The sequence below is a fragment of the Helianthus annuus genome, chromosome 10 (assembly GCF_002127325.2).
Source record: "Helianthus annuus cultivar XRQ/B chromosome 10, HanXRQr2.0-SUNRISE, whole genome shotgun sequence".
Classification (NCBI taxonomy): domain Eukaryota; kingdom Viridiplantae; phylum Streptophyta; class Magnoliopsida; order Asterales; family Asteraceae; genus Helianthus; species Helianthus annuus.
This window is the reverse complement of record NC_035442.2, coordinates 10603292-10621423: the sequence shown is the minus strand read 5'-3', so window position 1 is coordinate 10621423 and position 18132 is coordinate 10603292. Positions and strand designations below refer to the sequence as shown.

Genomic DNA, 18132 nt, shown 5'->3' with positions numbered 1-18132 from the left:
CCCACAAAATATGGCGTTTAGTAGTCTAAACTTTGTTATTTGTGGGTTTTGAATGTGTTTTATGGTTGACATTATGGTGTTTTATGACTTTTTATACTTTGTAGGAAAAATGGACTTTGTAGCCAACTCCCACCCTCAGGGGCGGACTTATGTACAAAGTACGGGTTCCCGGGAACCTCGTCGGTTTTTAATTTTTAGTGTAAATATATATAAGAAGCTGAAAAGGAACCCATAAGTATATTATAAAAGGAATCCATAAACATAAAAAGCCTTGGTTCCACTGGTTATCTCCGCGCTTTTCTTCCTAACCCACCCGAGTTCGAATCCGGTAACTGCTGTTTTTTGTCCGTTTTTTTTAATTTCTCTTTTAATTTTTTTTCTTTAATGTAATAAAACCCATTTAGGATTATATCACACACGCCGCACACAAACAAGCAACGAACAGAGTTCAAACTTTAAACAACATCAGCAGGCAGCAGCTCCACCTCCTCAGTCACCAGCGCCAGCTGCCGCTGCTCCGCCTCCGACGATTGCTGTCGAAACTTTGTTTTTCTTATACGATTATCATCAGCGAATCAACGATTAAGGTTAGTTTTATACGATTAATCGATTATCATCATCTCAGTGATTAGAGTTTGTTATACATCTGTTTGTTTTACATCAATGATTACAGCTTTTGATTACATCAGTGATTAACTGATTACAATTTATAATCTGTTGATTACATAAAAATTGGGTTTGAAATTGGGTTTTTAAGTTAATATTGCTGCCGAAACAGTTCGATTAAGTTAATATTGCTGCTGAAAGTTAATATTGATGTTTTAAAAGACGAAACACTTTGCATCTTGTAGATATATCAAAGCACCATTGGCTGTTGTTCATGATGAAATCGGAGGAATAACATGGGGGAATTCAACAATTATTGATTGAATCGTGTGCACTTTTTGTTGCTCCACCATAAATTTACATCTTGTAGATGCATATTAGGTGATCCCTCTTCTGTGATGTAATCTCATTTGGTTCAAAATATGATTGATTATGTGTGAATTTAGTTTTTGGTCTGAGACATCTAGAGCAATTTTACATTATAAAGTGGTTGTTGATGATGATGGTGTTGCTGACAGAGGGTGCAAAAGCAGCTTGTGCTTTGATATATTTCGAGTCCTCCCTGTATTCACTCGACGGTTTTAAGCATCAAAGTAGGCGATATTTGAGGTAAAGTTTCTGTCAATTTTTAACTCATTACTTGTGATTTGTGGTTTTCGTAGGATAGTTATTTGATTTGATATGAGCTTTGGCTCTTTAGCAAATTTAGTTTTATGAAACCTGAATTTTGGACTAATGCTAATAGAAATTTGATATGAAATTTATGTCTTTAGTATGTTCCGTTACCCGACCCTACCCAGCCCGACCCGAAAATTATAACGAATGTTGTAAAAATTTGACCACCCAAAAAAGTGAACCCATAGGAAAAAAATCCTGGATCCGCCACTGCTCACCATATATATATATATATATATATATATATATATATATATATATATATATATATATATAGGGTAGGGCTAGGTAGAAAACCCTTATGTTTTTAGAAAACTCTGGAAAATCAAAACTCCCCCCATTTTTACCCAACCCCCCGACATTTCTTTTTGAAAAAAAATAACACATGTAATATACATGTTTTTAAGAGTTTTGGGCCAAAAAAAACAAAAAAGCGCCGAAGGGATATTTAAAAAAAATAAACAAATTTCAGCAAACTCCGGGTGACTAACATGTGTTAGGCAAAAAAGGCTGAAACTTGCTGAAATTTGTTTTTTTAAAACATTCCTTCGGCGCTTTTTTGTTTTTTTTGGCCCAAAACTCTTAAAAACATGTATATTACATGTGTTATTTTTTCAAAAAAAAAAAAAGTCGGGAGGTTGGGTTTTCTAGGGTTTTCTCAAAATGGAGGGTTTTCTACCTAGCTTTAGCCTAGATATATATATATATATATATATATATATATATATATATATATATATATATATATATAGATGGCTCTATAGGAAACCTCATCTTTTTTTAAAAAACTATGCAAACCCAATGTAAGCCATTGATTATCTCTCATCTAACTTGATCAATGGCTCTCCTATTTTTTGGTAAGAATTAGATTTAAAAGAAATGATATAATACATTAGTACAAGTGGGAGGGGCATTTTCGGTAGTGAAAAAGGGTCTTTTTTGACTTTCCAGAACCATCAAATCATCATATCACTTTCTCTTTCTCTTACCTCTTCCTCTTTCCCATTTCTTCAACCCAATCTTGAAGACAAAGAATGAACACTCTTCAAAATCAGGAGAAATAAACAACAACCACCACCAGCAACCACCTCCTCCGGCGAAACTCACCGGGCTTCTTCTCCGGCTCTCTCTCTCTCCTCAATCTTTAGAAGCAAATGAAGGGTCTGAATGTTGTTTTAGAGAGAGAACGATGACAACAATACACACATACAGACGACTCAGGTCAGATTCATGTTCAGGTTCGGTTCTAATTTAGTTCGGGATTCACTCCAGATTTATTTTGGTCGATACATGATTGTCTTTGAAATTCCCTACATCCTTGTAATTTTTAGCTGAGTATTTGTTCGAATTGCTGTTTGTTTGATTGATTTTAGGATGTGTATCTTGTTTCCTTACATTTCGTGAATCTTGGATATGGGTATATGTATATATATATAGCTGTGAACTGTTTGGATGGATTATGCTTGAAAAATGTTGATTGTTAACTATATAGGGATTTTACAGAAATAATGATATACGGTTACCGATTTGTTTGTTTATATATACATAAGGTCTGAAAAATTATTGAAACTGTTGGAATAATTGTTACAGAAATAATTATATATGGTTGACGATTTTGTTGGTTTGGTTGCTGTTTGGGCTTTTGATCTGAACAGTAAGTGTTTTTTTTTGTTGGGTTGTTTGATTTACAGAAACAGACCCATAACATGTGTTAAACACCTGTTAGAATGATATATAACGTGTGTTGATTTACAGAAACAGATCCATAAAGATATTCAATTGACAAGCTGGATGGATGTAGGCGACGTTAATGCGGGGACATTGAATAAGTCAAATCTTTTGGGAAAGAAGTTTTCGTTCGTTTATAACATGTGTTAGTGGTTCATGCTGTAACAGATCCATAAACAAGTTTTCATGCTGTAATAAGTTTTCGTTCGTTTATAAAATGTGTTAGTGGTTCATGCTGTAACAGATCCATAAAGAAGTTTTCATGCTGTAACAAGTTTTCGTTCGTTTATAACAAGTTTTCGTCCATAAAGATATTCAATTGACACCATAATGTGTATATACTGATCTAACAGGTGTTACAATTTGTCTGTTCGGAACATGTAATTGATTAATATGTGACAAGGGTGAAAACAGTCGACGGGGGCGATGAGTTTAATGGTGAGCTTAGTTAATATCGTAATCTTGTTGTAACCCCACTTGTATACATATGATAACATGTGAGCATCCATTTATAACATGTGTTGGTGGTTCAAGCTGTAACAGAACACCATGATGTAACCTGACATGTGTTCATGTATAACATGTGTTAAGCCCCTGTTAGAATGATATATAACGTGGGAAAGAACTCTTCATTCATTTATAACATGTGTTTGTTTTGCACATTTTGGAATGTAAAACATGTGTTAAGCCTCTGTTATAATCTTTTTGTAACCTGACATATATTCATGTATAAGCTAGGGGTTTACAAAACACCATGATGTGTATATACTGATCTAACAGGTGTTACAATTTGTCTGTTCGGAACATGTAATTGCTTAACATGTGACAAGGGTGAAAACAGTCGACGGGGGCGATGAGTTTAATGGTTAGCTTAGTTAATATCGTAATCTTGTTGTAACCCCACTTGTATACATATGATAACATGTAAGCATCCATTATAACCCGACTTGTATTCATGTATATGAAAGTGGTTTGCAAGTTAATATGTGTACAAGTTAATATGGAACATACAAGTTAATATTGCAACACCGTATATGGAACATACAAGTTAATATGGAACATACAAGTTAATATTGTATAACGTGTGTTAAGCCTCTATTATAATGTGTGTTAAGACTTCCAGCATGGATGCATAAACTCCAATAGTAACTTAATAACAACATAGTATACCTGATATAACGTGTGTTAAGCCTCTTTTATAACGTGTGTTAAGACTTCCAGAATGTGTTAAGTCCATACCGTCTTAACATCATCTACTAGATAAAACAATAAGAGTCTCACATTACATATTACTAGTAAACGAAAATACATAGCACTAAGAAAATGGCGGAGCTTCCTTTGATAGTCTGCCTTAGCTTTTCAGCGGCTACCTTTGCTGCCTTAGCTTTTCAGCGGCTACCCTTGCTTTATTGTTTGGGTCGGTCTTGAAACGCTTTGTAAACATGTGGGTGTGCGTATGCCAGGGAAGTTATAAAAATGTGTTTTCATGTCACACGTAACACGTGTGACGTTGTACATGGGTTTCATGTCACATGTAACACATGCATGTCCGAGAAGTTCAAACTATAACGCGTGTTAGTTGTGTTGTGCTGCAACATAAACATGGTCATGATCGTTGAGTATCTGATCCACGTTTGACGAAACCAACGGTCCCGAGAATTGGATCTTATATCCCTTGTATCCATCACCGTCCTAATAAACAAAAAGATAAGATAACCGTTAAGTCGTTAACCAGACATAAATATTAACACATTCATAGCCAGAAAATCTTTTTTCTCAAATAACATCACAAAAACATTTACTATTCAGATCAAAAGCGCCAAACAAAGCAACCAAACCAACAAAAAACAGTTACTATTCAGATCAAAAGCCCAAAGAAGCAACCAAACCAAGCATAACTTTCTAACACAAAAATAAAAACCTACAAATTAATCTTACACAACTGAAACAACAACTAACAAAGTACACAGAACTGAAAACCTGCAATTAATTCGTCATACATGTCTCTAATACATCGTCATACCCTAATACATGTCTCTATAACATGTTACTATGGTTTAGCTGTGAAACAGGAGTTCAGACTATAACACGTGTTACGTTGGTTGTGCTGTAAGACAAACTTGGCTTAGCTGTGAAACAGAAGTTCAGACTATAACACGTGTTACGTTGGTTGTCCTGTAAGACAAACTTGGCTTTTCGTTTCTAAAAGCAGATGTGCCAATTATTAGACGTCTAAAAATAAAAAAAATCGGGCATGTGTTAAACATGTCATAACTATAATAATTTAAACTGTATGGCTATGTCTAATAGGATAAAGTGTAACATGTATTAGGGTATGACGAGGTAAAATTAATCAGTAAAACTAATCACATGTTTAATAAAATTAATCAATAACACTTGTTTAATAAAATTAATCTTACACAACTGAAACAACAACTAACAAAGTACACAGAACTAAAAACTCTTTAACATATAATCAATAACACCTTACAATTTCAGCAATTAATTCAGCAACACCTAATCAACAATTAGTAAAAGTAATCACATGTTTAGTAAAATTAATCTTACACAACATTAACAAAAAAAAAAACCCCTCACAGATTTAACAACTCTTAACACCTTACAATTTCAACAAATTATTTCAAACAAATCACATACAAAACAATAACCAAAATCTGAAAGAACATATACAAATCATATTTTATATAAACTAAAAAAGTGTAAAAAAACTCACAAATATTCAGATCTGAAACAACATATACAAATCATATTTTATATGATCTCAAGAGCTCGTCGACATCGGTGACCTTTGAGCAGTAGTTGATGATGGCAACATTCCGATCTGGTGCCATTTTGAGGATGCTACGGACCCACATGGTTCTTCAAGGAATAAAGTATAGCCATTTGGGTTGAATATATTAAGTTCCACATCTGAATATATGGGTTGGGGTTGGGGGATGGCGGTGGTGGAGGGGTAGTGGTGGCAGTGGTGGGGGTTGTGTAGCGGGAGTCGGCCGACGGTGGTAAAGGTTCAACGGTGGTGGGGGTTGTGCAACAGGGTCGGATGTGTTTACGATGGTGCCGGAGGTAAAATACTGATGGTGGTGCGGTGGTGATAATGGTGGTGGTGCGGTGGTGATGGTGGTGTGGTGGGAAAAAAAGATAACGACGAGGGAGAGAGGTGTATAGATCTGGATATGAATGTGAATAAGTGTGTGTGAGAGAGGAGATGATATAAAGAAGAAATATGAGATGGTATAACATGTCAGGAAGAGAGAGAAAAAACAATGTAAAAAGACCAAAATACCCTCTGTTTTGTCATCTATATATAAAGGTGGCTGGGACATGTGGGCAATTCTAGACCATGTGATGGGTTTTCAAAGTTTTTTAAAAATCTAAGGTTTCTTGTGTAGCATTGCCCTATATATATATATATATATATATAGAATAATGTACAAAATGGCTTAACCTACATTAACATACGCGACAGAATTTATAACGTGCGTAATTATTTTTTTCACCATTATAACGTGCGTGATTATTACCTCCATGCGTGGTTATCACCTCCCATGCGTGATTATCACCCAAAAACTGCTCCCATGCGTGATTATTGCCCAGATCTGATGGTTGAGCGCGTCGCGTACGTGAAGTAGGATAAGGACTTTTGTATGTTAACCTTTCTTTATATATATATATATATATATATATATATAATATATATCACTACTTGTGGGAGAATTATTGCAAAAAAAAGTTTGAGGACCCATGGTTTTGCTGAAAAGTTAATTTCTTTATTCATGTATCAGCTTTAACGAAGAGCATGATTCATGTGTAAAAATTAAAACTACATGTTTATTTCAGAGTGTTGATGTTAGCACATTCCCCACTCTATTTCTTTCTAAATATACATACATATATAGAGATAGGTAGAATGGAAATGGGTGTCAAAATAAGATTTTGAGTGTATCACGTATAAACCGTTTAAAAAGTATGATGTTTGGATTGAAGTGTGGTCACGCTGTCAACATGCGGCAATCTACAATTTTAGATAACGTTTGACCACATGTCATCATGGTCGGATGGTTGGATTGAGATGTTGTCCATTTGTTAATCTCATGATATAGCTTTAAATTCATTAAATAGCAAGGCTTAGGGGCTTTTGTTTACCTCTTAATGAGACTTTTAATGGTTCAGACCTCTTATTGGTTCAGCACTTAATGGTTCACGAGCAGATGTCTGAATAGTTCAGACATTTGCATCTGAATGGTTAAGATTTATACAGAGTCTGAATTGTTAATACCTCTAATCTGAATTGGTCAGACATTTGCCTCTGAACGGTTAAGTATTATACAAGCTCTTAATGGTTGAGACCTCTTAAGAGGCTACCTCTTAATGGAACCATTAAGAATTTTACAAATGAGAAGGTAGAAGAACGTGACATGTGATGATTTACCATTCAGATGTTACCTCTTAACCATTCAGACTTGAGGTTACCTCTTATTTATTCAGAGGTTTTAAACCATTAAGAGGTGTAGCATCTGAATGGTCATTAAGAGGCTACCAAACAGCCTTTAATGGTTCAGACCTCTTACTAGTTCAGCACTTGACCATTCAGATGTTGTCAAACAGCCCCTTAACACTTTCCAAACGAGCCCTAAACTAAAGGAAGACAACACCCTTTTATGCCTAATGTCATGAATACGTGCAACAATAGCGAAACACCATAGATAACTTAAAATCATTCCACAACACCCTTAGATTATTGATCTTACGCTCGATGCACATACAACGATTAATGATGCAATTAGAAAGAGCTCATATACAAACCAATCACAAAGAACGAGTGATCATGTTATAGTAAACACCTCTTAGATCCCTTGTAATAAAAAATACAAACCATGCACAATGTGTTGAATTTTATTAGCAAAATAGGTTTTAGTGATGATACACAAGTAGTTATGACATGATTTTTAGTCTGAAATAATTGGAATGAAGTCAGATATGTGATCGAATTTACATAATGACATAATGTTATGAGTTATGACTGTACGCACAAATATGTATTTGTTCTTTAATATAACTATGCAACTATAACAGCCGTTCCCAAAAAAAAAAAAAAAAAAAAAAAAAAAAAAACTATAACACATCTGAAAAAATGATTGGTTTTGTGATTTTCGGCAAAAGAAATTATTTGTTTCAACCTCAACCCTATGACCATTACAAATATTTGTGTGATGTATGGAAAGTTTAAGTTTGTCATTTTGCTTACTGATCCATCAACTTTTGTTTAAAATGGTATCTTTGTCTATTTCATTATACTTTGATTATGACTACCCAGCTGTAGAGGTAACCACTATCTACACTGACAGTAACAAAAAATATATATTTACAAGATACTTGACAAGGCCCGGAAACTAAACAAATAACCACAACTCTTCATTATGTGTTTACCCCTATATATATTTATTGATTTAATATAAAAAAATGGGCCATGTGTGGTCATCAGTGACGAATCCACAACATAAGCAACCTAAGCAGTGGCGAAGCTTGAGATTTTCGATCGGGGGTCGAAAACGTATATACTTAAAACAATTATAAAACCGGAGGGTCGAAAACGTATATATCTAAAAAAATTATATATGAAAACTACATACCATACACTACTGAGCGGAAAGTTTGGGGGGTCGGGCGCCCCCGGCCCCTTCTATCCTGCGCCCATGAACCTAAGCCCAAGTTTCATTACCTTTTGCAGCAACCCAAGTGTGCACAAGTTTTTGAATGTGTCTTATTCTGTGTGTCAAATTTCGGTGTGGTTAAGACCACCCGTAGTCGCCGTGTTTCGGCGTTCCCCCCCCCCCCCCCCCAAACACGCCCGAAAACGCCACCACCTCCGACCCCGTGGGCGTGTTCTTGCTCCAAATCAGTTCCGGCGTGCTATATTCCACACCCAGCCCCTTTTATTGTGTCCAACACCTTCATTTTTCTTTTTGTAAAACCAATCATATTTTTTGATGTTTTTTTTTAATTTAATTTTATTACAAACATAATGCCCCACAATGCCCACATCCCCATTACACCCATTTTAGAAAACGTCCCATAATGTCTCATTGCTGTCACATGACGCAAAACGCCCAAAGATGAGGTATTAACCACTACACATGTTCTAATATATCTAAATTTATAAACTTTGAGTTACAATAAGGTATCTTTTCTGAATGAGTTTTTCTAAATTTATAAACTTTGAGTTACAATAAGGTATCTTTTCTGAATGAGTTTTTAAATCATCACATGATAAATATATAGTATTAACACAGTTTTTTTTCTTTTAATTATTTTTTTTAATTATTAATCGTAATAGTAATTAGTGGGTGAAAGTGGGGGTGTTAAATTTTAAGATTGGGTTAGGACAATTTGTATAATGAAATTCATCCCGCGAAAAAAATTAACGTCGAAACGTAAATTTCGTAAAAGAAAAAAACTCAAACAGGTAGTAAAACAATATAGCGAAGATTATATGGAGGTACTTTTATATTATATTTAAGTATTTAATGAATTGCGTTATTTTATCTTCATTTCTTTTTTTTTTTCTTTTTCGTCTGGCTCAATTTTAGCCATTTGTATTGTATCCCCTGCGTAAAAAATATTATGTATTCACTGCCGGCAAAGAGGACACGTTAATGTGAGACAAAACATCAAATATAAATACCCTTATCATACAAAACATATGAATAGGGTGAAAAGGTAAAAAACGCGATGACATTTTCGTAATTATTTACTCATAAAGTAATTATCGAAATTACCCTACAAATGATCTTGTAGGTAATTTTGTAAAATGTTCTTGTAAGGTAATTTTGATCTTATAGAGTAACATAATTACTCTACAAATGATCTTGTATGGTAATTTTAATCTTGTAAGATAATTTTGATCTTGTAGGGTAATTTTGTAGAGTATCATAATTACTCTACAAGTGTATCAAAATTACTCTGCAAGTTTCAAAATTACCCTACAAGAACATTTTATAAAATTACCCTACAAGATCAAAATTACCCTACAAGATCATTTGTAGAGTAATTTTGATAATTACCCTACAAGCAAATAATTACAAAAATGTCACCACGTTTTTTTTTTTTTTTTTTTTTTTTTTGCTTTTCATGCATTTCGTATGTTTTGTACGATAAGGCTATTTGTACGTGAACTTAAGGTGATAACAAATTGATAATAACATATTAACAAATAACATCTATTTTATATCTATTTTTAAGGTCTCATAATCCTAATGTACTTCTATTAACCACATGGTCCACATGCACCTTACCACCCAGAGTCCCAGATGTCCAATGGAAACAATAATAATATCTAATTATCAGTTAAATATAGAGTTCATGATTAAGTTTAAAACTTATAAGCACTATTTATAATTAACAGAATTATGCGCATAAACGAAATTATACAACCAACTATACATAATAACCCCTTATCCCATCGGCATTGGCTCAAACTAGAACCATATTACCCAGCAACGTAACTTTGTTCGGTGATCTTTCCAATATCTTCTTTTAACTCTGGCTCAACTTCATTGACTTCGACATTATAGTCAAAGTTTTTAGCGACGACAAGGAAGAAAAGGAAGTTCACGAAGCTCAAAATCGTAGAAAATGCGTAATAATAGTCGAGGTGGGACATGTTAAGGTTGTTTAGAATCCAACCATGGTGTCCATTCCTCTTTGTAACATTAGCCACGGTAGATAAAATGAAACTACTAAGAAAATATCCGATGCCAATACTGGTAGTGAAATAAGCTGTCCCAATACTTTTCATTCCTTCGGGCGCTTGATCGTAGAAAAACTCGAATTTTGCTACTTCCAAGAAACAATCAGCAACACCCATCAATGCGAATTGGGGAAGGAGAATGTATATTTTTAGAGGCACAATTTGCCCGGGTTTATTTATACCATGATCTTTAGCGACGCTTAGTCGATGTCTTTCTACAAGAAAAGCAATTGTCATAGTGATGATATGGATGATTAACCCAACCATCATTCGTTGTAACATAGTGATACCTCTCGGGTTCTTTGTGTACTTTCGAACGAAGGGAACAAAGAGGCGGTCATAAACCACAAGGCTAATAAGCATTGAGATGGTAAAGAAAACAGATAAAGAAGCTGGTGGGATTTCAAAATTCGGGCCTATGGACCGAACCAACGTGGTGCCTTGTTTGATGAAAAGTGTGTTGGTTTGGGCTATTAGTGTGCTAGGAATGAATGTTGCACACAAAACCGGGATCATTTTGACCATTTGCTTTGTCTGCTCGACTTGTGTAACCGGACATAGGTACCATTCAGATGCCGGTTCTCCAACCCTCAATGCGGCTTTGTCGAGAAACCTATATGTTATAGTGTTTAAAGAGGTTATGCATTCACATCCATCAAGATAAAAAGAAATTGTATAAATACAAAAATGACCATATGGGCTTACCTTAATGAAGATGAATGGTCAATTCTATACTTTCCAGGACTAGCATAATGGTCGAATGTCAACTCATAAAGCTCTTTCGAGTCAACGGGTACACTTGTATTCCACTTTCTTGCCGCTGCGACTAGTACCTTGGCCATTCGAGTAAACGGGCTTTCGACTCTTGGTTTGTGTCTATAAACCGGTGTTCCAAACACAAATGCTATTATGGCCACAAGTAGCGTGAGAGTAGGGATACCGTACCCTAACCCCCAATCCACGGTATCTTGAATGTAGACCAAGAATGTATTTGAGAAAAGTGTGCCAAAAAAAATGCTAAACACCCACCAATTGAAGAAAGTGAGCTTATGGGCCCTTTCCTTGGGCTCAAAATCGTCAAACTGATCCGCACCCATTGTGGAGATATTGGGCTTGGTTCCACCGGTCCCTATTGCAATAATGTATAGTGCACAATAGAATATACCAACTTGGAACGAAGAGGCCCTTTTGTCACAATCTAAGTAACTCACATTTTTACCACATGTTGGTGGCTTTAAGGATGGTAATGAAACCACTAGAGTCAAGAGGCCCATACCCTGATAAATAAGAAGACAAAATACTAAGCCCAAGATAGGCCTTATGCCCAAACATACATAAATAAAAAGGATTTGGGTTTACTGACTATCACAAAATGATTGCTAATTATAACTTATGTGTTCGAATGACAGAATGGTATATTGTTTAAAAATAAATGAAAAAAGATCTTGTTTATGGGTTTTGGGTTGGCGGGTTAAATTGTTAAGCCCGGACACAACCCATAAATTATTCGTGGTCGTGTTAGATGCATCAACCCTGGCCCGCACACAATTAAAATCTTGTAAACCGAACACGAGCTTTTATCTAAACGTTCAAATGAGTTGTTAGGTAATAATCAAGTTGTAGATGTGTAAATTGGATTGGTGAGTTGTAAAAAATGGATTATGTGGGTCAATAACAAGTACTAAACATGGTAAAAATTTATAAACAAATTTTTAATACACGTACAAAACCATATGCTTACCAGCAGATAAATGAGCGAAGCAATCATGAAAGTCCAGTATCGGCCCAAATATGTGTCAGCAATATATGCGCCTAAAAGAGGAGTCATCCAGACGGTTCCAACCCAATTTGTGACATTGTTTGATGATTTCACAGTGCCTTCATGTAATTTCGTTGTCAAGTATAACACCAAATTCGTTGCTATGCCATAATATGCCATTCTTTCACATACTTCATACCCTACAAACCAAGTCCTATTATAACATTCGCTTAATATTGTTCATGCAAATAGAAAATGGTTAAACTCTAACCGTTTATGATACTTTCGCCTTTTAAATGGTTTACTTGTAAACTCTTAGTCGGGTTTTACTTAATGAAATACGCTCTAGTCGAGTGTGAACTTATATGAGCTTGCAAGTGGTTTGTAAATGGTTCGGGCTAGACCCAACTTCCATTTGTAGTATTGCCCTCGTTAAATTATATGGTGCATTTACAAGTAGGCGTGTGAACTTACGACAGTATACGAACCTAACACAAAAAGTACGGGTTCGAATTTAGTCTACACTGGTTCGGGTATTTTTGGGTTCACAAACATGTTTAGTTAAACGGATCGTCGTTGACAGGTTGACCTATTTGGTTAGCAAATTGGCCAATTTAACCCGCATATTTTTATTATTTTTTCTTAAAGTGTGTATTATGCATAACTTTTTATGACAAAATATAAATGAAAAAAGAGAAATGGGTTGGGTTTTTTTTCGTTTCATTGTAATTATTTTATGTGCATTTTTTTAAAATTGATCGTAAGTTTTTACTCTATCAATATTCATAAATAAAATAATCGTATGGATAAACAAGTCGTGTTCTAGTCAACCATCGAGAACTCATGTCGCGGGTTTGAATCACCAATATGTGGGCACGATCTAATAAACACCCTAAATCTCAAGAGGTTCGTCTATGGAAAGATGAGATAGTGGTATACTGGCATATGATATTGAAAGAACCCCCCTCACTAAATTTTTAGTTGAAGCACACATACTAATAAGTAGTAACGATATCAATATTTAAAAAAAACAATCATAATGAGGTTTCATAAATTAATATATGGTAGTTGAGTATAATTGATAACACATTTTTTTTCTTGTTTATATCACATCATATGGTAGTTGAGTATAATTGATAACACATTTTTTCCTTGATTTATCACATCACAAAATAGTAATTCAAGCTCGTTATAGAGATACATGATACTTTGATGACAAAATTACACCATTAAACTTTTACATATATACCCAAACTTACAACATATACCTTTCGGTTTAAAAAGCCCTACAATCAATCTTTTACTATAATTTTTGTTGCACGAATCAACCTTTTGCATAAACTCATTTTATTTTCTTAGTTAAGTCAACTCACATGCAAAGCATGTGAGGGTATTTTGTTCTTTTTAAATCCTTATTTACTATATATTTTTAACTAGTAAATTGCTACGTGCGTTGTTGCATCGTTCCGTAAAAGTTTTAAGTCAAAACGTAGAATAACTGAAAACGTACAAAAAAAAAATAAAAATAAATAAGCACGAAAACGTATTATATTTGACCCGACTCATTTTCGAATTTACGTCGAAACGTAAATCAACTTGAATTTATATCCACACCCACATAAAACTCGATTACAAAATCTTTAAAAAGTTATAAGTGGCAATGCTAAAATTTGAGAATATATAATAATAATAATAATAATAATAATAATAATAATAATAATTAATAAATAAATAAAATACAAAGGAAAAAAAGTCAAATCAGTGTCCACAAAAGTTGGTAATTGTAACCCTTAATTTTGGTCACAGACTTCATTCAGTTTCTTCACACTATTGACTATCCCCACCACCACCAATACTTCCATTTTCAACCAGACCCATCACTAATTCTCAATCTAAATTTTACATGGGTTTGATTAAAAGTTTAATCTTTAGATGTTAAAATAAAATGGGTTTGATTAAAAATCCAATCTTTTTGTGTAAAATTAACATGGGTTAATTAAAAATTCAATCTTTACATGCAAAACTAACATGGGTTTAATGAAACCCATTTCTGCAAGTGCAATATTTTAATGCTACAATGTTGGTGGATGTTAACATACACATGATACTATAAAGGTGTTATGGCACTTACCTAACATGTAATAACACGCTTTCCATCTTCCAGTCGTTGATCTTTGCGCACGTCTACCCTTAAGATCAGTAGTCCCATCTTGTGTAAAATTTTGTTCGGCTCCTCTCTGGTACTCCATTGCGCAAAGAGCAAGAATGAATACGAGAAATATGTATGTATGGTTCGGTTTTTATAGACATTTATGTTCATGTCACTAGAGAAAATTATATTGAAGCAAGATATTATAGTACAGTTAATTCTAGTCCTTTTCCCTTGTCTACCCTGTTAGGATATTTTAGTTGGCATTTACCAAATTGCCCTTCATGACCTACATGAGGGAAAGACATTTGATCCCATTGGTTACTAACATGACCTACAACATTTAAAGAAATTAAACAAAATAGTCAAACATATTGGTTGTTTTGTGTAAAATAATAAATATTACTTTAATGTTATATTATGGGATGTGGAGGGGCTTGAGTTGGGGGTATTGCTCGACATGTGATGAGTGTGAGATCCACAAGGTAATATCCAAACAATTAATTTGACCGGACGTTTGGCATATAGTTTTACAAAACTATAAAATGGATAAATTACACGTTTTGTCCTTTATCTTGATTAATGTGAATTCATAACCTCTTTAAAACATCTTCTCGGTGCTTCGTTTGGCTCTTCTCATAGCTGTTTGTCTCGAGGTAGAGTCGTTTGAAAACATCTAGACAGAGAGAGATTTGGAGTGAGATTCGATCATAATGAATTTTTGAGTTTTGCGATGCGATCGAGTGCGAGCAAAACTTGTTGCGAGTAATATAATGGATTTCACATAGGAGACACGAAATCCCTAAGTTCTTCACACAATTGATTTGTTTGTATATGTATATATAGGTTCATATAAACTACACGTTTATGCTTGCATAGATAGCGCGAGAACGCGATGCAGAGAGAGCGAGAGCGAGTAATTAGACATTAGTTTTGTTGCGATCATTCGGTCTTTCGTTTTAGATTGTGATGGCTGTGCGACTTGTGCGTTTACAAAGCAGGGAGCGAAAATCGATAAATCGTGAAATCGTTAAAGCGTAAAATTTCTAAGACATCGACCCGGACTAGGTCATGTCTGGCCTAATTCCCTATAGTTATGGCTCTGATACCAATATGTCACACCCAAACCGATGGCGGAATCATCGGGGCGCGACACTAGGCGAATCAGATTGCTCAAGAGAATCCATAACAACTAAATAGCGACAGTATTTATTAAATTTGTTATCCCATACTAACCAACAATACAATCACATAAGTTATCACAGATTTCTTGGAAGCCGATGGTACCAAGATCACAAGTTGGAAGCCGATGGTACCAAGATCACAAGTTGGAATAACACTTAGGAGAGTTGTAACCATTCTCCACTTTTTACAAAATCACAACACACACAAGAAACCCTAGACGACTTTCTCTCTCTCGTTTTGCTTGGAAGCCGATGGTACCAAGATCACAAGTTGGATCAATTGTTCACACTTCTTTACTCGTAATCGGTTAGTGTTTTGTTTATGCTTTAGTGTTAAGTGATGTTATGATTACATGCTTAGATTAAACCGATTAGAATTGCATGATAATGAACTAGGGCCGGTTCGATTATGTTGTTATGCTTGGTCCTCGGATTGATTGTTATGATGATAAATATAATCAGATTTGTATTTGTGGTTAACTTAGAATCGGATGTATGGATATATAGAAATCGGCTGTTATGTGGTAATGTGTTAATCGGCTCCATGTTTGTTAAAAGCGGATATGTGTATGTGTTTTTGGATAAGTGTTCTTGATTAGGGGTTATTAAGATTCATATGAATTCATGAGGAAAAGACCTGTTTGATCGACATTAGACTAATCATATGTTGGAAATTATGTTGATTGATTGAGGTAAAATAGGAAACTAATGGATTGATTGTAACCGAATAAGCATAAAATCCGGCTATTAAACTGATCGCACAAGGGCCCCTTTAATCGCACAAGATCAGGTCATACAAGACCTGATCCGGTCGCACAAGTCAGACGTACAAGACCAATCGCACATCATTTATGGTTATGCATGATCGCACAACATCTCGCGGATCGCACAAGTTGGTGCCGATCGCACAAGATGTTGGGCCACACACTTATACTGAATGTTGACAAAACTGTTGGGCCGAACAAGCCCAAAGTCAGACCGCACAACCCACATAAATCGCACAAGGCGGCTGGATCGTACAAGCCCACACCGATCGCACAAACTAAGTGGATTGGGCCGGTCATTTAGTTGGGAATGGGCTGGTTTGGAACGCACAGCCCAACCTCTAATCGCACAATCCAATTCGGATCGCACAAGGCTTTAGTTGGGCCGAGACCTTTATGTTGGACTTCTTTAATTGGGCCGTATATGTTGAACTGTTTACTTATATGTTGGGCCGATTGAATTGGGCTAATGATTTAATCGCACATGTATGATTCCATTATACTCTTGACTGTTTACGTGCTACGTGTTTGCTAAGATTCCTATGTGCATTACTTGAAGTCAAATCCTGACTTGTGTGGTAACCCTGTTCGGACGTGGTTGACCACTTTAGTTCAAGAACCCTCTTTGTGTATCTGCCGAGCAATCCAAGGTGAGTCCACACAGCCAAGGCATGGGATTCCCGGGTTGGGAATTGGGTTGGAATGTTTGATATAGACTGATTACTCATACTTACGCAATCACTAGACTATAGACCATCGTCCTCAGGATAGTCAGGACACTTACGTAAAACCTACGTAAACTAGTATCTACCATTGTCTCCCGGGTCGGGAGGACACTTACGTAAATCCTACGTAAACTAATACCTACTACTGTCTTCCGGGTCGGAAGGACACTTACGTAAATCCTGCGTAAAACCCACGCGTACCACTGTCCTCGGGGAAGGGCACTCACGTAAATCCTGCGTGACCTAGTACGTATTCCTGTTCTCGGATTAAGAAGAACACATGGTTGCAAATAGTCTAGTAAGTACCATAATGGGAAACCCCCATTGTTAAGGATAATTGTGAGAATCCCTCACCAATAGTATATACATGTATGGGAAGCCCCCACTAGATGAACTTACGCATTACTGTTATGAACTTACTTTCTGTGAACTCGCTCAATTAGTTTATTGATTATTTGCTGCATGCCTTGCAGGACCTTAGGTACATTAAGGAGCTTGCACAAGGAGGAGCAGGTCGTTGTGGACAAGGATCGTGAATGCTATTTGAACACTTATGATATTACACACATTAAAACTTATGTTTGGGGTTTACTTAAATGCTTCCGCTACACTTAATTATGTTGGTCTGATACACACCTTTCGTATTGATGGATTATTATTATTACTATTTATTACATGTTCAATATGATTGGTGGCTTGATCCTGGTCAGTCACGCTCCCAAGCGGTGATACTCCGCAGGTGGATTTTGGGGGTGTGACAAATTCGGGTTT

The 18132-nt window shown here is 35.4% G+C and overlaps 1 protein-coding gene across 2 annotated transcripts; it reads right to left on the bottom strand.

Moving 5' to 3' along the window:
- Positions 1-10393: 10393 nt before the first annotated feature.
- LOC110884498 (protein NRT1/ PTR FAMILY 5.2) lies at positions 10394-14854 on the bottom strand. 2 transcript variants are annotated; one of them, XM_022132220.2, is made up of 4 exons: positions 14671-14854; positions 12522-12739; positions 11486-12057; positions 10394-11393 (listed from the first exon to the last, which is right to left on the bottom strand). In XM_022132220.2, exons 1-4 carry the CDS (start codon positions 14786-14788, stop codon positions 10520-10522), a joined length of 1782 nt encoding a protein of 593 aa, XP_021987912.1. In that variant the 5' UTR covers positions 14789-14854; the 3' UTR covers positions 10394-10519. The 2 variants fall into 2 exon arrangements, with proteins under 2 accessions (XP_021987912.1, XP_035834983.1); XM_035979090.1 differs by having other exon boundaries at positions 12522-12753; positions 14671-14849.
- Between the last annotated feature and the right edge of the window lie 3278 nt (positions 14855-18132).